Consider the following 27,594-nt stretch of genomic DNA (forward strand, 5'->3'; position numbering starts at 1 on the left):
TGCTGGTCAGATGTTGGTCAAGCTGGTTTGACCAGCATGTTCTAGCTGGTTGGCCAGCATGGTCTAGCTGGTTTTGCTGGTGACCAGCCTTCACTGTGTTTTGGACACATACCAGCTTATGTTGGTGTTGCTAGTATATTGGTGACCAAGCTGGTTTTAGCTGGTCTGACCACGCCCATCATTATCATATTTCCCAGCATGCTCTATTGCAGTTGATTTTTAGAATTGTTTGTTGTGTTTTTTGCATGTACATTGATTGATTAATTTAATCTTATGCTACACAAAGATAAATAACATACATTTTTCAAAATTAATCCAATCAGTTAGTTGGATATATTGCACTTATTACTGAAATGGTTGTCCCAGTTTATTATTTGGGTAGTCTCATTTCCTCTTATTTCTAACCTTGGCAGTTATTTTGAATGCATATTGTGGGTGAAGAAACGTTCCAATTGTTGGCTATCCCCACTCTGGCTGGATTCCATTAGGAATGAAACATCACTTTGCAAGCCAGCATAATGTGACTTGATGCTGGTTCTGCTGGTGACCAATTTATGCAGGTTACCAGTGTCCAAAACACAGAAGGCTGGTCACCAGCAAAAATACAGGTAAAGCTGGTCACCAGCAAAAACATAGCGAAGGCTGGATAAGGATATGGGCAAGGACATGGATATGGTTTTACAATGTCTGTGTATTGCGTAATGCCCTGTGAACCTCTGGAAACATGGTTTAGGATGCCTGGTGGGATCATACACATGAGTCTGTCTCAACGGAGAACCCCATCAATCTGAGGAGGCCTATTGACAGCACTCACGTGGTTAGCTACCAAGTCACATGGCCGTTCATCAAGACACAATCCCCTCTCATCGTTTCCCTCAGGGCAACTGACATTTAACGTTTCTCAAACCCTCCATTTCCTGCCTGTAATGGTTGACTTAAATCATTATCTCTGACTCAACACTGTAACATTTACTTTTTCAGAAAAATACCAGGTAAAAAAGGAAGTCCCGGCTTCAAAGTGGGAGCATCTGCTCCGAGGACAAAGGGATTTTGAAAGAGTAGAAACCAGATCTGAAACCAGAACTAGCCTAAGATGGTGTTAGGGATGGTCTTCCCACATTTATAACATAAAACAATGAACCGAATTTTGTGTTATTTTTTGTTAAATATTGCCACAGTCTTTCTAAAGGCCAGAGTCAGAAAGGACTTGACAGCATGACTGATAATGAGGGATATCTATTAAGGCCAGAGGTGAGAAGAGCCTCTGGGCAGAAGATACAAAAGGTCCCCACATGTTGTACTATCAATCTTCCCGGTGAAGGATGCAACACATGAAAAGCTCAGAGCCACAGTAACGCTCACTCTGAAATCTTTTCACAGCATTCAATGAGGAGTGTTTTTTCAATGCAAACAGGGGCGTCATAAACGCCACCTAGGGCACAGTAACATCAATAAAAAGCATCTTAAGACCTAAGGATAAAAGACAAATAGGCCATGTCGGAAAGTCATACAATTTACCAAAAGTCACTTTATCAACTTAAAAAGAATTGATTGAAAAAGCATCATTGAAGTTAGGATAATCACATTTGATTTTAGATTTCCAAAAACAAAATGTCAAAAGTTTAATAAAACTCTGCAGTGCCATTCTCATAATTACCCTTCCGGAAGTGAATAGGCCCAGCTGCCCTAACCATTGATCTCTGGACAAACAAATGCCCCCCAAATAACTAATTTTAGTCAGGGGGCAAGGTGGACAAAGAAGGCCAGAGTGAAAAGCTTTTCATTAATTCTTCAGAGTAGCAGAGCTGAAAACCATAGTGAGGAGACCACTAGCCTCTGCCTCACTGGCTGACCATGCAATAAAGCTTGGCCATTTAGACACTCAAGGAAAGGCTGTGGTATGAGGGAACGGCAAATTCAAAATTGTGTGTGTGTGTACTGTATGTGCGTGTGTGTGTGTGTGTGTGATTCTCGACAACCCCCACTGCCACCTTTGTTTTCTACCACTGAGCATTTCTCAGGTACGTGCAAATTTTATGAGCTTCCAGATAGACTGTCAAGCAGGTCTAAGTGTCCCTTTAAAACAAGCCTATAAACTCCCCTGGCAGCCTTTACCACCTCTTAAGTTCCTAATATAAAAGAGCAAACCCTCTCAATTAATAAAACTACAAACACACAGCGTCTTGTAAAAATCACAACAAGGACTCAGGCCACAGTAATACCGGACTGAAACTTGCTATATAGCATGTAAGAGGGTCAGAGTAGTTTTAGTGGCTTTAAGGCAGTCACTGTTTTCATATACCTCATGCAAATCAAGGCTCATTAACTCTGTATTTTATTGGTATAGCATCTACAAGTCTGTGTGGCATCTTCCAAAACAAAAAAGATTGAGGTTGTATTGCACTCAATTGTCCTGATAGTAATCTCGATTAACCCAGAACAAAAGTATTGCGTAATTGGTCAGGTGCTCAATTAAGTTTTGGGTCTATACATGTTAACTGAAGGGATCAAGAGATGCTAGAACGAGGAGCGGAACCAGAACGAGAAGCTTCCTCCCAACGGATGCTATGGTACCGGTTATGTTTACGTAGATCTGTCCACAAGAGATTACCCTGAGAGTAATTTAAAAAGTGCTTGTAAAGGCCCCAAAATAGTAACTTTTTCTCTTTTACATATAAATCTAGGCCTATCTGGAAAGCAAACATTTTATCAATGGTGTCTGTTTGTTTTAGAGGTCTTCAGTAGAATTCAGCTTAGGGAACTGAACCAGGACTGACACATTCCTGTCTCTCAACATCTACTTGTCAGTGGATTGTCAGGATCATATCAGACAGGAGATGTGCTCCTAAAGAACAGTATTCCAACCAGTAGGCTCTTCAGGAACCATGACCTCACAGCGATAAATCATTTTAACATTTTAACAACTAAATAATTTCACAACAATCCTGCCCAATTTTACATGGATCAGGACTGAACTTTTCCATGTACAATTAGAATTAGTAACCATCACAATATTCTTGGACGAGTGCATGTCTTAAGTGCCACATAAAAGCTCAGGTTTCCCTATGAAAGCGAATGCAAGGGAGGGGGAAAAAAAGGAAATTATTTTGTGCAAAAGAAGCACAGCTAGAAACATGGCCTGGGGGTGGTGACACCAGGGAACAGGGTCCCTAAAGAGCAGCTCTGGATAAAGCTGCTCCACTAGCCCTTTAAAAGAATAGGCAGCAGGCTCATATACATGCTACCGGGAGAAAAAAAGCATTCCAAAAGAACAATTCCCAGTGATCATGGAGCAACGACATGAAAGCCCAGTCCAGTGAATAGGGGTCATCTGCTCTTTAACACTGGTGTAACCGGCATCCTGGACAGCTCCTAACCTTTCAAACCTGCAGCTCCCTCATTTGCACACCAATGGACATATTATCCTCCACTCAGTGTATCTTTTCGGCTTCAGGCCTCAAACTTTGAAGGCTGTACCCCCCTTCCCCCCATTGCCACCACTGAAGCCTCCAATGCCTTCCCTTCCTCAGCTATTAGGTGGATTAGAAATCCGGAATGCCCAAAACGCAACCTTGGGCATTACACTGGCGAAGAAAGAAGAGAGATTAGACGCACCAGACTACATAGAAAATTATAGCGCCCTGCTGGTGATGAGAGAAAGACCCCTTTTTCCTGGGAATGGGAAAAGACTATTTTATGCCTGTTAAGAGTGTAAAGTCTCCATCTACTCCCCAATGACTATGTCAGATTTAAACATTTTAGCAGATAACTACAAGCAAGATCTCTCACTCTGTTAAATTATCATTTCAACACAGAGGATTGTTGCTTTACACTCTTAGAAAATAAGGTGCTATCTAGAACCTAAAAGGGTTGTTCAGCTGTCCCCATAGGAGAACCCTTTGAATAAACTTTTTTGTTTCCAGGTAGATCCTTTTGGATTCCATATATAAAACACTTTCCACAGAGGGTTCTACATGGAACCCAAATGGGTTCTCCTATGGGCACAGCAGAAGAACCCTTTTGGAACCCTTTTTTTCTAAGAGTGTACATGAAACCTTTTGTTCAGTTGTATACCTGCTAAGAAGTTAAGAACTCGTGCTGATAGTGTGGGGCTTGTACTAAGCTCACCTCTAAAGTGGATATAATTACCATGCTTTGAAGATGAAAACACAATTGTGACCCAGGAGTTCCATTGTTCATCAAGTAAATGTTATTATGATATGTTATGACATAACATCATCAGACTAAGGCTTGGTTAACCTTTCAAAGCATTAAACACATTAAAATAAGTCACACAGATCCCATGCAGTTACATGAAATTGTAATTATAAGTAACTACACAGTAACTAAGAGATTCGAAAGAGAATGTGGACGGTTTATGTTACTTATCGTAAGTACGTAAGTGTACAATGTACATCCAATGTAAACTGTTGTCTATTTTTCTACTGTGTTTATGAAGTTCTCATGAGCAGGTACAAACATGACCAATTATGTACATCTTCTGTGGCCCAAAGGTTGGAGGCCCTGCATAACCTCTTCATTATTCCATGTGATGCTTATACACATCTCCAGTATGATACTTACTCGCAATTGTAAGACAGACTTTCTGGCTCAGGATGGCTCCATACTTGTTCTGAGCGAGGCACTGGTAAAGCCCTTCATCTGATTTGTCTCCTCTCCTGCTCTCCACCTCCGAAATAGAAAGTGAGCCGTTGGAGAGAATGTAGACACGGTCATTCTCTGCAACTTTTACTCCATTTTTAAGCCACCTGATGGCAATAGGCGACTCTCCGTGCGCCTGACAGTCCAATATAATGGGATCCTTCCGCATGACAGTAACATCGTGGGGCTCTTTAATAAAAAATAACTCACTAAAACACAAAACACCTGTGGGGAAGAGAAGAGAACAGAGTCAGTGCCTGGCTGGAGTGGGAGAAGACATAATGTGATGAAATTAGCGACAATACTAGGCCAGGACCTACAACTATTCTACTTTGTCCACAGGCATATTGCATTGGTAGGATCTACACTTGAAAGCATGTTAACATCATAGTGCCTACAGGCAGGGGCTTGGAGCCCATCCAACAGCAGGTCACTCCTATTTCATTTCTTTCTGCTCCAATTGAATCCTATTACTCGTGTCTCATAAAGCTGTGAAGTCACTGATTCCATGGCTCCATTCAGTCACAAATGTTTCATTGCACTCCCCAGCATGAAATTCATAAGTAGCTCCCCTTTCAATGATAAGACCGCCAGCTGTAAACAAGTAACAATCCAGACAGGAAGCAAAAGCCTTTATAAATTTTCCAAATCAAATGTGATTGCTTCACAGGTCTAATGTCCTAATTTACACAACATTATATTAATTGTTAATTGCCTATGTTAATTGTCTGCATCAAACGTCAAAGTGGATTATTTATGAAAAATAAAATCGGTAGCCAGTTTTTCTATTGATATAATAATTAATTTGTATGTACTGAATGAACATAACATGGCAAACCTATATGTTTTTTGCGTTTATCAATATCTCAAACCCGGGCTGACGATGTTGTACAATCCACGTGTATCTATCGGATTGCTGTGTTGTGCTGCACGTACACAATTTCATGCAGAACGTCTGTGTTATCATGTAACTCGAGATACAAGCAAAAACCAAGCATAAACGTTTATAGGTTCTGTGTTTATCTAAATGTGTAGCCTACATCGGGCAATAGTCGAAGCAGTCAGTGGTCAGCGTGGCCATTTCATTGCCCCCTAAACTCCGTGCAGTGGCAGTGCGTCCATTCATCTATAGAAATCGCAACTAAGGCTAAACTCTTCAATGTTGAATATTCGTTAGTACAGAACACTTCACCGAACTTCTTCTTTATCAGTGTAAATAGCAACCCCTATTAGAATAGTAGTAACGTTATGAGTATGGACACACTTCCAATGTCCAGTTCGGCATTTTCCCACCACTAAACCAGTCGCTATAATTTCAATTTGAAATAAACTCAAACAAAATATGAACTTTCTTACCTGAGATTGGAAGAAAAAACGCAAAAAACAGCAAGCGCTGATATAATTTCCTTTTAAAAGACTCCATTTATTCAAATTGTTCTCGCATACTAACTCTATCAGCCACTACCTCCAGTCGAACTACGTGCTAATCCAAGAGGAAAGTGACTGCGCTCCTGATCGCAGCAGGGATTACTTTTTTCTCGGGGGCAGATGGACATCACCCCACCCAGTGCTGCGTTCTACGGTTGAGTAATTCATGGGGTAAACGTATGGGGAGAGTTCCTCCGCCACCATCAGTCGGCAAATCAATACACAGGCCAACATCTTAATCACTTCTATTTTTGTATGAGTGCCACAGCAGGTATACTTTGGTCAGGTGTTACTGGTATTCGTGTAAAGTTAACACACGAAGTCAATGCATACAACACATCTGTGAGATTAATGCATATGGTTTTATTAATTTCCCTTATGCCTTTTGAAAACATGGAGCAGACCTTTACTTTGATGACTCATCAGGATCAATGATAATTCAATGATAACTAAGAGGTCTGGGAAATTGAATGATAATTCACCTCGACATAGATATACCTAAATAAACAAGGCTATAGAGTTTCAACCATGGAACATGATTGCGTATCATTGAGAGAATATGATCCACATGCCCTCATAGATCTGGGGAGCATTATGCACAGCTATCATGCCCTGAGTGCAGTGCTGAATGATCATGACTAGAGTATACCCACCACGAAACTCACAGTTTATGAGTTTAACGACTCACAGTCGTTAATGTGCAAGGTGTGACTATGGTCTACTGTTTACTGAGAATTTAAATCCTGGCAAGCATCAGTTCCTCAGGAAAAGTGTGTTTGTGTGGAAATGGCTTTGGAGTTGTAGTTCATGTGGATAGTTTGGATATGCAATAAATAATTTATCATGCTGTCTGTAAAAAGAACCAGGGCAATGTGTTATATTCTGTGCCTAATGTTTATGTGTGTGTGCGTGTGTTTATTCATATTAGGTTATCCCAAGGCTGTTCGAACAATTGTCTATTCAAAAGTCCATTCAGATTTACTCAGAACCGTCCTCTACCAGCTAGCTGGACTGTGGATCAAATTCCCACTCTAACCAAGGTATTGCATTTAATTTCAGATACTGTATAGCCAACAGGATATTGGTCCAACAAAGCATAAACCTGACAAGGTGAGTTATCATCAGTACTTTAAAGTACTACTTAGGTAGTTTTTTGGGATATCCGTACTTTACTTCACTATTTATATTTGGACTACTTTTACTTCACTACATTCCAAAAGAAAATTATGTACTTTTTACTTCATACATTTTCTCTGACACCCAAAAAGTACTTGTTACATTTTGAATGTTTAGCAGGACAGGAAAATGGTCCAATTCACACACTTATCAAGGGAACATACCTGGTCATCCTACTGCCTCATCTGGTGGACTCACTAAACACAAATGCTTTGTTAGTAAATGATGTCTGAGTGTTGGAGTGTCCCCCTGGCTATCAGTAAAGAAAAAATTAAAAATAAAATTGGGCCATCTGGTTTGCTTAATACAAAGAATTTGAAATTATTGGTACTTTTACTTTTGATAGTAAGTATATTTTAGCAATTACATTTACTTTCATACTTATGTATATCTAAAAACAAATACATTGACCTTTCCTCAAGTAGTATTTTACCGGATGACATTCACTTTTACTTGAGTCATTTTCTATTAAGGTATCTTTACTTTTACTCAAGTATGACGATTGGGTACTTTTTCCACCACTGGTTATCATGTTGTCTTCCAAGCATGCATTTATTTGTAATGCCCCTCAATGACGAGTCTGTATTCTAACACAAATGAGTTGCAGTTAAGACTGCTAATAGCCACAGTTAGAGAACAAAAGGAAAAGATAGAGGGTGGTGATAATTACCTATCATAAGTCTTTAGGTTGACAGAGCATCATAACACTTCCCAGTTAGTCTCAATAATTCAGTAACTTTCTTAGTGAGATATCCCACAACATAACTCTGAAGTGTCATTAAAATAGCAACCTCCATTGCATAATGCTCAGACATTTATGGACATCTTAAAACTTTTAAAAGCTCTTGGCATATTGGCCTTACACACTATCAGTTGCCAATGCCATATACTATTTACACCATGCATTTATTTTTAATGGCTCTCAAGGACACGGCTGTATTCCAACACCAGTATGATGCGTTTTAAGACAACTCAGGGACACTTGACCAACGGAAAGAAGGTGTTGAGGAATTTGGTCTATATAACATCTTGACCAATGTTCCCACTTTGAAAGTGACGACATGGACATAGAGAACTGGTAAAATAACTCATTGTGTATTCTTACATAATTAAACATAATTGACAAATGAAAATGTTTCAGTCACATAAACCTTTATTAAGGCATATGGTTAAAGATAGATACATTTGTGTTTGTTTCAACACAGGCCGGTAAAAGTCACTCCATGTCAAACAGGGCAACTGCACTGCAAATGGTCACGCTGGAAGAGAAAAAACAGTTTATGGAAATGAGGCACTCTCTCCACCACTGAGAACTGGGCTCAGCAATTACCAGAACGCATTGGTAGGAGCAGGACAACTGCTGCGTAAATGCAGAAAATGCTGATATTGATCCAGGGTCCATGTTTTATTATGGAGTGAGTTTGACCTTCCTCCCCGCTCCGGACTCTCATTCAGCAGCAGGGCCGAGGACCAGCTGTTGTGTCCTTGAGTGTCCCCAGCCCAAAATATAACCAAACCAAAAGCTGATTCTCACAGTCAAGGATCAAGGTGTGCACTTAACAAAGAGAAAATGGATGAAAGCTACGGCGTAAAAGTGGTGAAACAAAACTATTTTAGGAAATATAACTGAACTCGTGAAATATTTCAAGTTAAAATGCAAGTGCAAACACTTGTGATTCTTCATTTGAAAAAAAAATCTAATTTAAGATCTGCTAATTTTGAACTAACATGATTTACAATGTATAGTGCCTTATGACTGTAATAACTCTAAAATCACTTAGCCTAATATTGTTTGTTGGTCTGAACAATCAATTTGGACACACTATGATCCTCTTATGTAATATTACTACAACCATGTGATCCATCACGATAACTAAACATCCAGTAGGCTGCGTAGCGATATACTACAGTACTGTCCTAACAAATCTTTGTATTAGAAAGATGTTTGTTTGTGACCCAGGCTAACCTTATGGCTTTTGCTCTTACATAACATGTGCAAGTGAATATGCAGCCTCATTTATGGTGATCCCTCACGAGGGGTGGGGGGGTCTCGAGGATGTTCGATTATAAATTGGTTTTGAGCACCTGCCAACACGACACTGTTAGGGGGTGGAGTGAAGATAGGGCTGCACATGGATGGAGGTCAAGCTCTGGGGCCAGATCAATAGGTTAAAAGGGGGCTGAGAAGTATCCGCCACCTCCATGGCCTTCTGCTATTGGACAAGCCCAGTGTCATCCTGCTCATATACACACCCATCCTCACTGACCCCAGCAGCATCCAAAAGGTTGGCCTGAATTGTGTGTGACCTACCACCTGACCCTTTGGCCTGGGGGGGTTGGTCTTTAGCCAGCACTTTGGGGGTTTGGGGAAAATAGGACAGTTGTGGGTAAGCTGAATCATATGAATGGGCCCTGCATGCTTTAGAGTGGAAGCCTTCCATTCACTTATTTGGGGATGTGGACATGAAGCTAGGGTTAGAGTTAGGGTTTTGGTTGAGGGTTGATCTGGATGGTGGACATGAAGCTACGGTTAGGGTTGTGGTTGAGGGTTGATCTGGATGGTGGACATGAAGCTAAGGTTAGAGTTAGGGTTTTGGTTGAGGGTTGAACTGGGATGTGTGCATGAAGTTAGGGTTAGAATCAGTCCAAATTGACTAACACTACATCACTGATTTGATGCGCTCGAACACAGCCAATATGTAGGCAGTGTTCATTGTGGTCAAGCAAAACCTCTGTATCCCGGGTGACGACGGGAAAAATCTATTTTTAAAGGTATATGTATAAAAAAAGTGCTTATTGCAGTTGACTTAAAGAGCCCATGACACATAGTGAATAGTAAAGAGCTGCATGTCTTGATAAATTAACTAGTCTTAAAACAGCCAAATTCTGTCATCAAAAAGTGCAGAATAAATGTAATTGTCTCGCTTGTAGATATCGAACAACTATATTGAACAAAAATATAAACGTACCATGCAACAATTTTACTGAGTTACAGCTCATTTAAGGAAATCTGTCAATTGAAATAAATTCGTTAGGCCCTAATCAATGGATTTCACGACTGGGCAGGGGCACAGCCATGGGTGGGCATAGGCCCACCCACGGGAGAGCCAGGCCCACCCAATCAGAACTCGTTTTTCCCCACAAAAAGCTTTATTACAGACATACATACTCCTCAGTTCCATCAACTGTCCGGGTGACTAGTCGCAGATGATCCCGCAGGTGAAGAAGCCGGAAGTCCTGGGCTGGCATGGGTTATACGCGGTTTGCGGTGTGAGGCCGGTTGGACCTACTGCCAAATTCTCTAAAATGACGGAGGGGGCTTTTGGTAGAGAAATTATCATTACATTCTCTGGCAACGACTCTGGTGGACATTCCTACAGTCAGTGTGCCAATTACACTCTCCCTCAAAACTTGAGACATCTGTGGCATTGTGTTGTGACAAAACTGCACATTTTAGAGTGGCCTTTAATTGTCCCCAACACAAGGTGCACCTGTGTAATTACCAAGCTGTTTAATCAGCTTTTTGATATGCCACACCTGTCTGGTGGCTGGATTACCTTGGCAAAGGATAAATGCTCATTAACAGGGATGTAAACTAATTTGTGCCCAAAATGTGAGAGAAATAAGCTTTTGTGTGTATGGCACATTTCTGGGATCTTTTATTTCAGCTCATGAATCATGGGACCAACATTTTCCATGTTGTGTTTATATTTTTGTTCAGTATAATATGAAAGGACAACAGTAGGTGGCATTTTTTATTTATTCATTTTTCTAAATATGCTGCCATTTACTTTGGCATGCAATCAAAACATGTTTTCAACAAGATACAGAAGTTTTATTTCATTAAATCATTGATAGAAAATCCACTTACAGTTGTCAGAATGACATTTGACATAATATATAAATTAAGTATATCTTAAAATAATGAATTATAGAGAATCGGATGTTAACAATATATCCATTCAACTAAAGGATAAGAACATGTGAAATGATTTGGATGATCAAATTCTATGATACATCACAAATGAAGGCCTTGTAATTTAAGTCTTAATTACCAGTGAAAGGAAAGAATGTGCTTTTTTCTTCCATGGCAAGTAAAATGTACTCATGTCAAATGTGCACTTAAAAGCAGAGGATTTTAGCATGAAATCATACTCAACGTATGCATTCTGAAATTGGTAGTTTGGCAAAGATCAAGACACTAAGACTTTTATAACCATTTTAACAAAGTGCTTTACCTTATAAAAGCACACGTATAACCTTTTGATTTAAGAGAAATGAAAAAGACCATATTTTCCTTCATCAACAATCTGTAAACTTACCAGCGTGTAAACATGTTTTCTACCATTCATACAATACATTCTTTGATAGAGCACACCACTGCATATGTGTCAATTCCCTCAAGAAAATCAAAGGCAAAAAAACATTTGCAGAAATCTTTGAGAATTGATAGTATCAATTTCTTGATATTAATTCAATAGAGTTATTACATAGAGCAATTTGAAAAAAATAAATGTACTCCTAAAAATAGAGTATTATACTGCTCTATAACACCCATGAATAGAGCAGGGCTCTCCAACCCTGTTTCTGGAGACCTACTGTCCTGTAGGTTCAGTCCAACCTTAATCTAGTGCTCCTGATTATGTTAATTAGTTACAACTGGGGTTGGAGGTGAAAACCTACGGGAGGGTAGAGCTCCAGGAACAGGGTTGAGAGCCCTGGAATAGCGGAATAAAAGAATAATACATCCATCACTGAATAAAAAAACAGCAGAGGAAACATATTTTGCAAGTGTGTGTGCAAGAATGAGAAAGCAATGGCAACATGGTTTTTCAATGGAGTCTAATGTTGAGTCTGTGATTTCCTCAGTAAGCTATACAAAAGTGCATTCACTGTCAATTGCGCACACATACACTGATTGTACAAAACAGGAAGAAAACACCTGCTCTTTCCATGACACAGACTGACCAGGTGAATCCAGCTGAAAGCTATGATCCCTTATGATGTCACTTGTTAAATCCACTTCAATCAGTGTAGATGAAGAGGAGGAGACAGGTTAAAGAAGGATTTTTAAGCCTCGAGACAAGGAGTGTGTCTGCCATTCAGAGGGTGAATGGGCAAAACAAAAGATTGAAGTGCCTTTGAACGTGGTATGGGAGTAAATGTCAGGCGCACCGGTTTATGTCAAGAACTGCAACACTGCATGGTTTTTCACACATAAGTTTCCCGTGGTCCACCACTCAAAAGACATCCAGCCAACTTGACATAACTGTAGGAAGCATTGGAGTCATGGGCCAGCATCCCTGTTGAACTCTTTCGACACCAGTGTATATACGGTAATGTATATCGAGTCCAATGTCAATCTCCTCATGATAGAATGTTTATCATAGATGAACAATAATATCTGTATGCTATAATGCATTTGATAAATTGTATATAGATCTGGTTTAAGTATACATACATGTTTACGAGACACAACAAAAAAACTATTTGTAAACTTCACAGACCAAGAGTGATTTAAGAAGTGATTTTCACTCATCATCCATCCCTTCCACTGTGCAGGAGAGAGGAGCACCAAAGACTTTGCTGTCTGTGATTGTTCCCCATCTTCTCAGGCGGTTGACAGGTCAGGTCTGGACCTGAATATTAGGTGTTTTATCAGCATTAAACAGAACTACAGCACAAAACTTGGTGCTAGCCCTCAGTTCACTGGCAGTGACTGCCATTTTAACATTGCGCCATAGGCCACACACTCCCCTAATCCACTCCATCAAAGCCTTGTGCATTCTCTATGGCGATGTGTAGCTTCTCCCTCAGCTCCTCAAACGACTCATAGGGAGGCAGGTCCAGCCGGTTGAAGCTGAAGACGGTAAAACAGAACCAAATTCAAATGCACATTTGTTGCAGTAATCAGGTAGGACTATTAGCCAAACTGCTGTATTGTTACTCACCACGTGTGGGCTCTAGGTAGTTTGTCTCGTGTTCCCCACTGCTCAATGGTAAACAGCTGTGGTCCGTTAGACCCTGCGATTTCACAACATAAAACAAGATTAGGAGGAGAGAATCATATACAAACACCTCTGGTTACAACTCAGAATCCATGTTTCAAAGTTCATATCAATCTATGTAATGACAAAATGGTTAAAAACATAACCAGAAAGTACCCTGTATTATACAAATTAGTCTTAATACAGAGAAGTAGAGAAGAGGACTCACCGTAGAGCTCTGCAAAGCCATTCATTGGGACCCGGGAGGTGCCAGTCACAAACTGCAACAGGCGGATACGCTTCTCTGCATCCATCAGCAGAACAGTCTGAGAATGACATCATTCAAATAGTTGGAATGAATATTGAGAATTCACCCAAAAACTAATGATGCACCGATGTGGAAATTCTGGGCCGAAATCAGATATTTACTGATATCCAACGCGTTCCTGGGAGTTTTCTCTTTCAGGAATGGGCTAATAATAGCTAACAGCTCAAACCATTTGGACGCTAAAGCCAAATTCATAGGAAGAGTTTTTCTTCACATTGCTCCACCCACTTAAAAAAAACGCCACAGACCGCGGTCTCTATCATTGTCCTTTGTCTCCACATCAGACAGATGTTGACATAATATTTTTAACCAATTATCATCCGATACGGTCGCCGATCAATCGTGCATCCCTAACAAAAGCACTCTAGAATCCAGAGGCTTCTGCTCTAGTGGTGGAGTATCCTCTTACCTTCCAGAACCACAGGATGACAGGCTGGTTGGGACAGTAGCTATTCTTGTACTTTGTGTTCTCCCTCCAGTCGTTCACATCCACGTCTCCCAGGCCACACATCAGAAGCTAAAAAAAACAAAAACAAGATAGAACATCACTCAACGATCTGGAAAGACAGGCTCTCAGTCATGCATACATCTCAGAGTGATAGGAATGACACCCACCTCCAGCTCATTCTCGTCAAAGATCTTGATGAGATCCTGGGGTATCAACTCATAGAATCCCTAAGACAAGAGAGAGGAACAAGCAATAAGTCAACCATTTCTTTCAATCTTATCACAACATCTCAATAAAACCTAGTGTTTACCTCCTTGAATGCGGTCATCTGCTTCAATATCCTGTTCACGAACCTCCACTGCATGACAAGACTGACAAAGAAAAGGTTTACTTAGAAATGGAAGCATTCAAAAGCCCTAATAAATTTCTAATTTATCTAATGATGCAGACATTATGTGGTGGGTGGTGGTTTCACTGTCCATTAGCAAACCCTTCTAAGGCCAAATATGTGACTTGTAGGTCACCTACAGGTAACCAGCTGAACAGTACTACATGGCAGTGTGTATGAGGCATGTTTCCTCTTTCTACCAGCAGAGGGCTCTGGTGCTTACTGGATGTATTCCTTCTTGTTGTCATCGGTGACTACTATTTCAGATCCTCCTGGCTTCAGCTCATGCTGATGTGTCTAAAGAGGAGGAAATGTGATGTCAGCATGACTGATACTAGAGTACCACCTAGCATCGACTTTAACCTCTTCACTCAATAGGCACAAGATAGAACAGAAAATACTTGTGCCAAACAACAAACAGGAAGCAGGTCCCACCTGTCCAAAGAGCTCTTCGTCTATGGTGAACCTCAGATCCAGGTCTATCGGGTCATTCTCCAATATCCACTTCAGGGAGTTGAAGTACTCACTGTCCTGAAATAACAAAACACAAACACCATTACCTCTTATGGTGAAACACTGCTGTTTTAGCTGTCTGATTTATCATGTCTCTACTATCTGATTAGGTGATGGGAAGATGTGAGAGTAATCTAGATAGTATTAGGCACCTACCACAGACTCCATGTCCTGTAGAGTAATGGGCTTCTGCAACATCATCTTGTAGAAAGGCCTGATGAAGAAGGCTAGGGGAAAAAAAAAAGTCAGGATTTGTTCAACACACACCTAATCCTTGTGGCCCTAGCATAGAGCTGTCCTCAGCTCTTAGTTTCTCTACACACACTTGTGTCACACTACAATTATACGGATGAATGATCTTTTACCTAACACAAAGTTCATGAGCGAAATCCCCGCAGTGAGACTCACCGTCCAGCAGCTTGCCATGGTAGACAGCCATGCCTGCCACACGGCCAATGAACTTGAAGTAGGACAGGTGGTCCTCATTGCAGAGGCCCGAGTTGGGGTTGATCTGCAGAGTGTAGTTGTCCCTGACACAGAACAGGCAGAGGAGAAACTTAACACAGCTCTAAAGTCATCCAAATCCTTCTCTGATCCATTCCAGAACATATCCACTCATTAAAATGATTCATAATGCTGTCAGAGATGTTATTCACTAACAGCTCCATTGAGGGCCTGTTCCATTTTTCCTTGCCTGAAAATGGAATTCTAACACATTCAAAAAGAGACTCACGTGGCAGAATACTCAAACAGCCCATAATAGGGGTTGAACATCTCCTTGGAGATGAGGAAGAACCACTCCCTGGCCACGCCCCCGTAATCCAAGCCCTTCTCTCCCTCAAACTCCACCCACAGCCGCGCCTTCAGGAAGTCGGCCCTCTTGATTGACAGGATTCGTCTGTAGGAGTCCTCTAGCACGGCGTTCCGCCTGAGCTTCATCTCAAAGCGGTTGGGGATGTCAGCCTGGAATTAGAGATAGAGCATGCTGAGTGAATGGACTTTCTACTGAAGAGCTGAGTTGACATCAGGTCAGGGGATGTAGCTGGACTAAATGTCATAGAAGATATTGTGAGGATGATTGAAAGAAAGACAAGATAGGCTTTTACAGTGTGAATGTGCTGTATATCTGACCTATTTGTGAAATAAAAACAATGCTTACCGGTTTCTTCAGCTTCTTCCGGAAGTATTCATACTTCTGTTTATAGTCTCTGGAGTAAGGCACAGCCTAGAATAGACAAGGATGGGAGATCCAATGACCGGAAATCAATTATGAACACATGATGAATTACGCGGTTTTATGACCAACCTGGAGAACCTGACTCCAAAAAGAGAATGGGTCATATTGCATTCCTCATAAATTACTCTACCGGAATCTAATAAATAAAAATCTCTAGCTATAGCTTTTTAAATATATCATCTGTACTTACTGGTCCAGTTACGGCTGAATTCTGCAATCTGGGGTCATCCCATTGTGTGTTCTTCGTGTCTGAAAATACATCAGATTTATTCAGCATTGGTAGTAGGCGTATGCAATTTTCACTCATTTGACAAATTGTAGTACATGTCATACATACTGTGATCTATGTAGAATATCCTCCCATCACTGTGGACCCTCTCCTCCCAGCCAGGCTAAGATAAGGGATAGCGCAAACATTACTCCCACCATAATTTCCCCCCTTAAAATCAACCCTTCCCTCAGCAATTTTCAACTTTAAGAGGCTCATCACATTGGGCTGCTAATTGCCTTCTTAGAATGCTATTATTGGGTATGATTTCATTGTAAAGCTTACCGGCATTGGCCCGAGGTCAGTTGGGTCTAGCGAAGGTCTCCTCCTCATGTGCACAGGAATCTTCAACCTGGGGTCTTCCTGTTCACAGCCAGATAAACAGGAAATAAGTCACACAAACAGGAAGGAGCAGTGAGAATGGCAGTATTGTCCAGTGGATAACTGGTCATTCTGGCCATGATGATGCGTGACTAGACTCTATAGGTAGGGCCTGGGGGTATTTCTTGATCATGTGACCTGATCAAGAAAAACTACATATACAGTACCAGTCAAAAGTTTGGACACACCTACTAATTCAAGGGTTTTTCTTTATTTGTAGAGTAATAGTGAAGACATCAAAACGATGAAATAACACATATGGAATCATGTAGTAACCAAAAAAGTGTAAAACATATCAAAATATATTTAATATTTGAGATTCTTCAAAGCAGCCACCTTTTGCCTTGACAGCTTTGCACACTCTTGGCATTCTCTCAAACCTGATTTATGAGGTAGTCACCTGGAATGAATTTCAATTAACAGGTGTGCCTTGTTAAAAGTTAATTTGTGGAATTTCTTAACTTCTTAATGAGTTTGAGCCAATCAGTTGTGTTGTGACAAGGTTGTGGTGGTTACAGAAGATAGCCTTACTTGGCAAAAGACCAAGTCCATATTATGGCAAGAAGAGCTCAAATAAGCAAAGAGAAACGACACTCCATCATTACTTTAAGACATTAAGGTAAAGAACTTTAAAATAACTTTGTCAATAACTTTCTTCAAGTGCAGTCGCAAAAACCATCAAGCGACATGATGAAAATGGCTCTCATGAGGACCGCCACAGGAAAGGAAGACCCAGAATTACCTCTGCTGCAGAGGATAAGGTCATTAGTTACCAGCCTCAGAATACAGCCCAAATAAATGCTTCAGAGTTCAAGTAACAGACACATCTCAACATCAACTGTTCAGAGGAGACTGAGTGAATCAGGCCTTCATGGTCGAATTGCTGCAAAGAAACCACTACTCAAGGACACCAATAACAAGAAATGACTTACTTGGGCCAAGCAACACGAGCAATGGACATTAGAACGGTGGAAATCATGGGGGTCTGATGAATCCAAATTTGCAATTTTTGGTTCCAACCTCTGTGTCTTTATGAGATGCAGAATAGGTGAACGGATGATCTCCGCATGTGTGGTTCCCACCGTGAAGCATGAAGGTGGAGTGATGGTGTGGGGTTGCTTTGCTGGTGACACTGTCAGTGATATATTGAGAATTCAAGGCACACTTAACCAGCATGTTACCACAGCATTCTACAGCGATACGCCATCCCATCTGGTTTGCGCTTAGTGGGATTATCATTTGTTTTTCAACAGGACAATGACCCAAAGCATACCTCCAGGCTGTGTATGGGCTATTTGACCAAGAAGGAGAGTGATTGAGTGCTGCATCAGATGACCCACAATCCCTCAACCTCAACCCAATTGAGATGGTTCGGGATGAGTTGGACCGCAGAGTGAAGGAAAAGTAGCCAACAAGTGCTAGGCATGTGTTCAAACTTCTTCATGACTGTTGGAAAAGCATTCCTCGTGAAGCTGGTTGAGTGTGTAAAGCTGGCCAAGAGTGTGTAAAGCTGTCATCATGGCAAAGGGTAGCTACTTTGAAGAATCTCAAATATAAAATATATTTTCAATTGTTTTACACTTTTCTGGTTACTACATGATTCCATGTCTGTTATTTCATAGTTTTGATGTCTTCATTATTACTCTACAATGTAGAAAATAGTACAAAAAAAGAAAAACCCTTGAATGAGTAAGTGTGTCCAAACTTTTGACTGGTACTGCATGTCCTTTTAAGAATGGCGGTATGCAGGTGCTTGCTCTCTCACCCAGGAAGTGGTCTTAGTGTTGTGGTCGATGAAGAAGTATTTTCCGTTGGGGGCATTGCGGACCTCCCAGCCCACCGGCATGAAGCCACACTCCCTCTGTGAGCCGGGGGAGTGCTGGGGGGAGCCCTCAGGAGAGAGCATGGGGGGCTGGTACACAGTGGCGTTCTGGGTCAGAACAGCCTGGGCTGCTGCCTCTGAGGTTATCTGGAACATGGAAGGAGAGATGAAGATTAACACTATTGATATACTCAATAGGAGGGTGGACTGGATCCTATATAAACATTATCTACAGTGCTTTTGGAAAGTATTCAGACCCCTTGACTTTTTCCACGTTACGTTACAGCCGTAGTCTAAAATGTATTAAATTCAAAATTATCCTCAGCAATAGCCCCATAACTACAATGTGAAAACAGAAATACCTTATTTACATAAGTATTCAGACCCTTTGCTATGAGACTCTAAATTGAGCTCAGGTGCATCCCATTTCCATTGATCATCCTGGAGAGGTTTCTACAACTTGTTTGGAGTCCACATGTGGTAAATTCAATTGATTGGACTTGATTTGAAAAGGCACACACCTGTCTATATAAGGTCCCACAGTTGACAGTGCATGTCAAAGCAAAAACCAAGCCATGAGGTCGAAGGAATTGTCTGTAGAGCTCCGAGACAGGATTGTATTGAGGCACAGATCTGGGTAAGGCCACCAAAACATTTCTGCAGCATTGAAGGTCCACAAGAACACAGTGGCCGACGCCCGGCTGATGGTGACGCTAGTAATACATACAGGTAAAGGGTTTAAGTCTCCTATAAGTACTGCGCAGGCACTTGATGTCGGCCGTGTGTAAAAGCCCATTGGGAGGTTAGTCCTGCGGCTACTGATGCGCAGTATATAATCCGCAGAATAGGGTCTATCGACACTGCTCGCGTGACTCGACTGGGTCTCCATCATTCTTTAATGGAAGATGTTTGTAACAACCAAGACTCTTCCTAGAGCTGGCCGCCCTGCCAAATTGAGCAATCGGGGGAGAAGGGCCTTGATAGTCACTCTGACAGAGCTCTAGAGTCCCTCTGTGGAGATGGGAGAAACTTCCAGAAGGACAACCATCTCTGCAGCCCTCCACCAATCAGGCCTCAGTAAAAGGCACATGACAGCCCGCTTGGAGTTTGCCAAAAGGCACCTAAAGGACTCTCAGACCATGAGAAACACGATTCTCCGGTTTGAAGAAACCAAGATTGAATTGTTTTGGCCTGAATGCCAAGCATCACGTCTGGAGGAAACCTGGCACCATCCCTACGGTGAAGCGTGGTGGCAGTCATGCTGTGGGGATGTGTTTCAGAGACAAGGACTGGGAAACTAGTCAGGATCGAGGCAAAGATAAACGGAGAAAAGCACAGAGAGATCCTTGATGAAAACCTGCTCCAGAGCGCTCAGGACCTCAGACTGGGGTGAAGGTTCACCTTCCAACAGGACAACGACCCTAAGCACACAGGCAAGACAACGCCGGGCTTCGGGACAAGTCTCTGAATGTCCTTGAGTGGAACAGGAACTTCAACCCGATCAAACATATTTGGAGACCTGAAAATAGCTATGCAGAAACGCTCCCCATCCAACCCCACAGAGCTTGAGAGCATCTGCAGAGAATAATGGGAGAAACGCCCCAAATACAGGTGTGCCAAGCTTGTAGCGTCATACCCAAGAGTACTCGATGCTGTAATCGCTGCCAAAGGCGGTTCAACAAAGTACTGAGTAAGGGATCTGAATACTTATGTAAATTTATTTTTTATAAATTAGCAAAAGTTTCTAAAAACCTGTTTTTGCTTTGTCATTATGGGGAATTGTGTGTAGATTGTTGAGGACAAAAAACAATGTAATCATTTTTAGAATAAGGCTGTAACGTAGCAAAATGTAGAAAAAGGGGTCTAAATACTTTCCGAAGGCACTGGAACTACACAAGTTAAGTAGGTCCTGATTGGCTTTTCACATGACTTTGAATACTTCTTTAGTGCACTGTGGTTTGAGAGCGAGTGAGAGCAAAAGAAGGAAGAATGCAGCCTACCTGGATGAGTGGCCGTGTCCAAGTGGTTATCCTGCTGTTGTGATTAACGTAGTAGGGTCTGCTCTTACTATCCTGCTTCTCCTCCCAGCCTGGAGGCAGCCCCGCTGAGGTTGCTAACAACTATTGAACAACATAAAGAGAGAGAGAGGCATCAAACAATCCATACAACAATACCTCAAGTGAATAGAACAATAACTTCCTCTGAATCACTGAGCTACATGCTCAAACCTGATGACTGCATTCTCACTGTCCTTACATCATCTTGGAAAACTATGGAAGCCACACATGCTAAACCTGAGCTCAGATGACCCTATCCCACAAATACTGCTGTAATACAGGAGTGTTGTGCTTCGGTGTGTGTGTGTGAGGGCGGAGGGGATTCAGGGAATGCAACACACCACAGGATGAACAGGGTGCTCCTCTACGGTCAGAGTCTGGGCACTGCCTCTGCGACTGGAGTGACTTGAATGACTGGAAGGGCCCTGCAGCTGAAGAGAGCAAGACGACAGAAACCACAGTCATTACCCATACACGTGTTAATAGGCACATTTTCTCCAGCTATAGACAGGCACTAATACCCGTTTTACACTAAAATATTACAATCCCTCCAAGATTACTTAATTGCATTTGAAATGTTTTTTTTTTTTTAAATCAACAATATTATGCAAGGACTTACAATTTCAACCAATCAGCAGTGCACGTTTACTAGATATTATGGTTCAATCAAGCCACACAGATAAAAACTTTGCATATTGCCATGTAAAATGTTAGAATTAATGTAGCAAAATCAAGAATTTTTACATATCACAAGAAATCTCAGCGAAATCCTGGAGGGACTGATTATAGCTGTGTTGTTATAACACAAGATATAACGTGTGTTTCAGTCCCTTCTTGGAACTGTGTAGGACGCGTATCCGCAGGAGGCTTTGGGTGTCGGTCGATTAGTAACGGGAGCCTGGTCAGCGCTGGCCAGTAAATTATTCACCTGGAGGGAGGTACGTCGGTTGCCGGATGTGGCACCCGAGGCCTGGAGGCGACTGAGCTCATCACAGAAGGAGTGAAACTCCAGGGGGGAATGGGGTGGAGGGGGGGAGCGCTGGCTGTTGTACAAGGTGGACTCATCCTCTGTCATGATTTCCCAGCTCTGGAGCAGACAGGAAACAAGACACATGAAGAGTTACCCATCTGTTCTGAAGGATGTCTTGATAGTGTTACGTCACTGTATTCTTATCTGGCTAAAAGCTAAGAAAACAGTTCTGGCCTGCTTGTTCTGGCACAGAGTGACGTTATTACACAAAACTGACATGTGATATGACTTCAGTAGGGCAGCTTTTTGGGGGGACTTTGAGGAACACCCTGATCCTGAACTTGATCTTGTTAAGGGCCACTCTGGACTATCCTGACATTTAGTCATTTGCTCAGTTAGCAGCCTCTAGAGAGAGGGGCTAGGACCAGAACACATGGTCGTAAGATATTGTCCTTATAAACTCAGCAAAAAAAGAAACATCCTCACTGTCAACTGCGTTTATTTTCAGCAAACGTGTAAATATTTGTATGAACATAACAAGATTCAACAATTGAGACAAACTGAACATGTTCCACAGACATGTGACTAACAGAAATGGAATAATGTGTCCCTGAACAAAGGGGGGTTCAAAATCTAAAGTAACAGTAAATATCTGGTGTGGCCACCAGCTGCATTAAGAACTGCAGTGCATCTCCTCCTCAATGACTGCACCAGATTTGCCAGTTCTTGCTGTGAAATGTTACCCCACTCTTCCACCAAGACATCTGCAAGTTTCCGGACATATATCTGGACATATCTGCACGAGATCACGCACAGAATGAGCAGTATGGCTGGTGGCATTGTCATGCTGGAGGGTCATATCAGGATGAGCCTGCGACTCGTCATTGAAGAGCACTTTTTGACAGTCCTATCTGGTCCAGCGACAATGGGTTTGTGCCCATAGGCGACGTTGTTGCCGGTGATGTCTGGTGAGGACTTGCCTTACAACAGACCTACAAGCCCCCAGTCCAGCCTCTCTCAGCCTACTGCGGACAGTCTGAGCACTGATGAAGGGATTGTGCGTTCCTGGTGTAACTTGGCAGTTGTTGTTGCCATCCTGTACCTGTTCCGCAGGTGTGATGTTCAGATGTACCGATCCTGTGCAGGTGTTGTTACACGTGGTCTGCCACTGCGAGGACGATCAGCTGTCCGTCCTGTCTCCCTGTAGTGCTGTCACAGTACGGACATTGCAATTTATTGCCCTGGCCAAATCTGCAGTCCTCATGCCTCCTTGCAGCATGCCTAAGGCACGTTCACACAAATGAGCAGGGACCCTGGGCATCTTTCTTTTGGTGTTTTTCAGAGTAAGTAGAAAGTCCTCTTTAGTGTCCTAAGTTTTCATAACTGTGACCTTAATTGCCTATCGTCTGTAAGCTGTTAGTGTCTTAACGGCCGTTCCACAGGTGCATGTTCATTAGTTGTTTATGGTTCATTGAACAAGCATGGGAAACAGTTTTTAACCCTTTACAATGAAGATCTGTGAAGTTATTTAGATTTTTACTAATTATCTTTGAAAGACAGGGTCCTGAAAAAGGGACGTTTTTTTTTTTTGCTGAGTTTAGGTCTGGGCCTATATACCTTAGGTAGGTCGTATAGTTGGACCGCACACCACGTACGGTTGTTTGATAATCGTACCAGAGACCGCAAAAGGATATAACAGAGTCTCGTCTCCATTTCAGGAGAATAACTAATTCCATTTATCAATTTAAAGTGTCATTTAACTTTAATGTGAATTTTTCAATACATTAATTGAATTTCGATTGACTTGAAAGTTACCTCAGGAGACTCTTGTCTGTCGTTGGAGTCCTCTTGGTCAGAGATCTGCCTGCGGGCGGTGAAGGCGTGCTGGGCCTCCATGTGGATGTTCTGCCTTTGCTCTGCCTCCACCTGGCTGTCTCTACACAGGGAAACACACATACATACTCACAGTCAACTTTACATCTCTTGACCAACCAGGCGTTACTGTATTCCAATACTACTATTGTGTTGAAATAGTGCTAGATTAAGTTCAAGCTGTCAGAATAAAGGACATGACAGGAGAACCCCAGACTTACTGTACTATGGGCCTGTGCCACTGTGTCGTCCTGGTTTCGTGGTTGACATAGTAGGTCCTGCCCAGGTTGTCCTGCCTCTCCTCCCAGCCAGGGGGCATTGCAGGCAGCAGGTGGTTGTGCCTGGGACCGGACATGTCCTGGCCCTCCAGAAACTCCCAGCTAGGCTGCACAACAAAAACAACTGTTACACAACACGGCACATGCAGATGTCAACATTGCCCAAATCCTATACATACGTTTGTTCAAGTCAAACAAGGTCTTGGCCACTACTCAGAAAATTCAGTGGCAATCATAGGGACTCATAATTTATTGAAGTTTGGCTTCAAATCATTCTAAGGAAGATGTCAGCATATTCATCAAAGGCCATGGACACATGGTGAGACAAATATAGATTGGCCTTTTGGACATGATGTTCCTAGCCACTGCTTACATTAAGCATGTTCAAGAATGATGACAGGCTGGTTTTATCAATAACTACATCAGGAGGGAGATGGCAAGCAATCAGCCATCTTGGCTTGACACTGGTAAAACAAGCCTAGTGTTTTTTCTCCTGGCTCTGAGCACCAATATGCTGTTACATGTATATACTGAAGCACGCCGACTGAGCCAAGGCACGTAGATTAGACACAGTCTAATCAAAGGAGGAGGGGGGTAACGGCGTGGGAATATTCAATATCAGGGGGTCAGAGGGCAGGACGACAGGGGTAGGTTGGGTGGGTGGCGGTCTTACATCCATGTCTTCAGTCTGTTCTGCAGCATCCTCTGAGTTGTTTTTGGGTAGGTAGGTCATCTTCAGACGGAGATGACCCTTGACCCTGGATTTGTGACTACATCAAAAGAAAAAGTAAACACTTAACAAAAAAAATGACATGGAAAACAGTGCACTTTCTAAATGAGAGTAATGTGAGCCTCTTAGGTGCATCAAATACACAATAAATGTAATTCAAACAATGTATCATTGTGACTGACTCAAACATGAAATTGAGCTTTCTCCAAGGTAAAACCAATATGTACTTCATGTAGCTATTTGAGCTAAATTATACACCTCAGGAAAGAAAGGTATTGAATGTTAGGCAAACTCACTGGAATGGAACTCAAGATATTATTCAAATTAATTTATGCAATGCTGAATGTGATAAAAATGTAAAGGAAAATGTCACAAAGTAAATCCATGTTAAACCAGGAAGGATAAGCAGCTTGAATAATCATGAAATAATGCAAACCTTCTCGGGTGAAGTAGAAAATCCTTGAATGTGTATGGCCTTTCAATGTTAGGATTTTCTGTCTGAAATAAAAATAAATAAAAAACTATTTAAAAACAGTTGAAATGCTCTATAAAGATATTTGCTGTATAACAGCTACACATGCAGTAACTGTATAATATATCAACAGTAAACAAGTCCTGTATAGACAGTGGACAGATGCCATGTAAAGGTAGGAAAAAGTAACAAACATGGAGGACTGTATTTCCATGACTATGGACAACGTTGTGGAACGGACTCTGACATGAGGGTGTTTATGTTTACATGAGTGCGCCTATGACAGTTCATGGGTGAAGATAACTATGTAAAGTGTACAGATCTCCAACAAATTATATCTAAAGGAGAACATGGAACACCAAACAGCAGAGACTATCCTACTCCTTTAGACGTGGGATTGGAAACATGTTGATTTAGGAGAATTGGTTTCCACATACATTATGCAAGCGCTAAATAAACAATTTCCTTGCACTAGGCTCACCGGTATCTGGTGTAATGGTACATCCACCTGCCCCAGAAAGTCATCACGTGTCTGTGGAAGGATATAAGAGATTGTAATGGGGAGTCATGTACAGTAGTCATTCATGAGTCAGTCCATCAAAAAAGGGAGTGGTTACAATGTATCGGGCATGTTTGCCGGCTCGCACACACCTACCTACCTCTCAAGTGCAAAATGTATGTCACACACACACACACACACACACACACACACACACACACACACACACACACACACACACACACACACACACACACACACACACACACACACACACACACACACACACACACACACACACACACACACACACCACATGACTGGCCTAGATAGATAATCATTTTCTATGATACAGTCACCTTTACAGCACGTGCCATCAGCCCTCATGGATGATTTAGTTGTAAATGTATTTATTGGCACATTATACACATAGTTCTATTAGACAAGGTGTTCCAAAAATGGCACTGCACACAACCCCAAATTGACATCAGAAAATGCTGGGGACCCTACGTGGAAAAATTATATCTTGTTAAAAAGAAACGTCAGGATTCTAGCAATGAAGCCCTTTATCCACTTACTCAGAGTCAGATGAACTCAAGGATAGCATTTGTACGTCTCTGTGTGCATTTTGAAGGAAGTTGCTGACTAATGTTAGCGCAATTTCTAACCAGTGTTTGCGCAATGACTGGAAGTCTATATAACTGCAGTGCTAGCATGCTAGTATATACCTCCAGTTATTGCACTAACGCTAGTTGGCATTGGCTCACGAAACTAGCTCTAACTTCCTTTATACTGGATGCAGAGACATAAAAATGGTATCCATGAGTTAATGTGACTCAGGGGGAAGTAGATAAAGGGCTTCATTGCCAAAATCACAAAGTGATTAAATGCTGTGTATTCATATTCCCTATTTTACATCCCACAGGCTGTCCCAACACATAATACTTACATGAAATTGCATTCTAATATTGTAAGAGGTTCTTGTAAGAGGTTGACATGAAAAGGTTGTGTTCTACACCCATTTGAAGAGAAAAAGGTTATTCATTTGTTTGATAAGAGTGCAGATTTTCTCAGGGGACCCCATTTCAATTTCAGGGGATCCCACCCCATGTTTTGAAACCACTGTATTAGACATGTGGATTGAATAATTCAAGGGTTATCAGCCCACAGTATAGCTAGAGCATTAGACGTCTTAATATGTAGTTGTGGAGCAGTGTCTATTCTAGAAAAGGTGATTCTGACTGAGTGATGTCTCTAGAGACAGGCTCCAATGTGACCACTGCTATAACGCAGTTACTGTAACATGTTCCTACGCAACATACATCACCCACCTCCCAACATCAACAACAACTGAAAACACAGTCTTGTGTGACCAAATAAACACCCTTGGCACTTCAAACTGCCTTGCAGTGGTATGGAGACGGTTCAATTGAACGGATATAGACTGTTCCCCTCCTCCTCTCATTCCTTCCTCATGCCTTTCCTTGGCAGTGAAGCCAAGACAAGCAGGCTTTGGAGAGTCCAGGTTGTGGGACACAATGTACAGCCTGTGAAGGTGCTACTCTGAGCTCTGTGACATTCTCTCAGGAACATCACATAGGGGACTCATTAAGGGATTAATCACATGCTTACTTACATCACTCAAAGAACTGTCAAACCAGCCATATCAAAATGACCAAGAGTGGAGTGTGTGATTGATCAAGTCAGAGATGTATGGGAGCAGGACTGGTTTCTGGTGAAAAGAAACTTAATTTCCATGTAAATCTATCAACCCAATCCCAAAAAGGTTTTTAAATGCACTACAGACCAAAAGCATGTGGACATCTGCTCGTGGAACATCTCATTATGAGTATTAATTGCGTAAAATGGCGCCGGAGAAGGCAGACGTTTTACGTGTCCCCAACCGATTGTGTTTTTTCCTTGTTCCTTTGCGATGTTTGTAACTTATTTTTGTACATAATGTTGCCGCTACCATCTCTTATCACCGAAAATAACTTCTGGACATCAGGACTGCGATTGCTCACCACGGACTGGTAGAAACCTTTTTTTTCCTTTAACGAGTCTGACGTGCCCAACGC

At 41.8% G+C, this 27,594-nt stretch overlaps 2 protein-coding genes across 8 annotated transcripts in view; both read right to left on the minus strand.

Moving 5' to 3' along the window:
• LOC129834531 (protogenin A-like) overlaps positions 1–6,137 on the minus strand; it is a 41,806-nt gene extending 35,669 nt beyond the window's left edge. The window contains exons 1-2 of the mRNA XM_055899608.1: positions 6,019–6,137; positions 4,585–4,887 (exon numbers count right to left, since the gene is read on the minus strand). Of these exons, the coding sequence (XP_055755583.1) occupies positions 4,585–4,887; positions 6,019–6,085 (370 nt within the window). The 5' untranslated portion in view covers positions 6,086–6,137. The remainder of the gene's footprint in view (positions 1–4,584; positions 4,888–6,018) is intronic.
• Positions 6,138–11,008: 4,871 nt separating this feature from the next.
• LOC129834532 (E3 ubiquitin-protein ligase NEDD4-like) overlaps positions 11,009–27,594 on the minus strand; it is a 44,467-nt gene continuing 27,881 nt past the window's right edge. For 3 of the 7 annotated variants that reach the window (XM_055899611.1, XM_055899612.1, XM_055899613.1), the window contains 23 exons: positions 25,499–25,549; positions 24,489–24,585; positions 23,759–23,922; positions 23,481–23,601; positions 21,624–21,782; positions 21,037–21,126; positions 20,639–20,758; positions 18,582–18,785; positions 16,721–16,798; positions 16,505–16,559; positions 16,358–16,416; positions 16,090–16,155; positions 15,664–15,893; positions 15,339–15,460; positions 15,087–15,157; positions 14,853–14,948; positions 14,641–14,714; positions 14,340–14,400; positions 14,197–14,256; positions 13,991–14,098; positions 13,483–13,579; positions 13,218–13,290; positions 11,009–13,126 (listed from right to left, as the gene is read on the minus strand). In XM_055899611.1, the coding sequence (XP_055755586.1) occupies positions 13,024–13,126; positions 13,218–13,290; positions 13,483–13,579; positions 13,991–14,098; positions 14,197–14,256; positions 14,340–14,400; positions 14,641–14,714; positions 14,853–14,948; positions 15,087–15,157; positions 15,339–15,460; positions 15,664–15,893; positions 16,090–16,155; positions 16,358–16,416; positions 16,505–16,559; positions 16,721–16,798; positions 18,582–18,785; positions 20,639–20,758; positions 21,037–21,126; positions 21,624–21,782; positions 23,481–23,601; positions 23,759–23,922; positions 24,489–24,585; positions 25,499–25,542 (2,352 nt within the window). In that variant the 5' untranslated portion in view covers positions 25,543–25,549 and the 3' untranslated portion in view covers positions 11,009–13,023. Of the gene's footprint in view, positions 13,127–13,217; positions 13,291–13,482; positions 13,580–13,990; positions 14,099–14,196; positions 14,257–14,339; positions 14,401–14,640; positions 14,715–14,852; positions 14,949–15,086; positions 15,158–15,338; positions 15,461–15,663; positions 15,894–16,089; positions 16,156–16,357; positions 16,417–16,504; positions 16,560–16,720; positions 16,799–18,581; positions 18,786–20,638; positions 20,759–21,036; positions 21,127–21,623; positions 21,783–23,480; positions 23,602–23,758; positions 23,923–24,488; positions 24,586–24,981; positions 25,044–25,498; positions 25,550–27,594 lie in introns of all 7 variants that reach the window. The other 4 variants (XM_055899614.1, XM_055899610.1, XM_055899615.1 and 1 more) reach the window with 2 other exon arrangements.

Source organism: Salvelinus fontinalis, chromosome 35 (genome assembly GCF_029448725.1).
Source record: "Salvelinus fontinalis isolate EN_2023a chromosome 35, ASM2944872v1, whole genome shotgun sequence".
Taxonomy (NCBI): Eukaryota; Metazoa; Chordata; class Actinopteri; order Salmoniformes; family Salmonidae; genus Salvelinus; species Salvelinus fontinalis.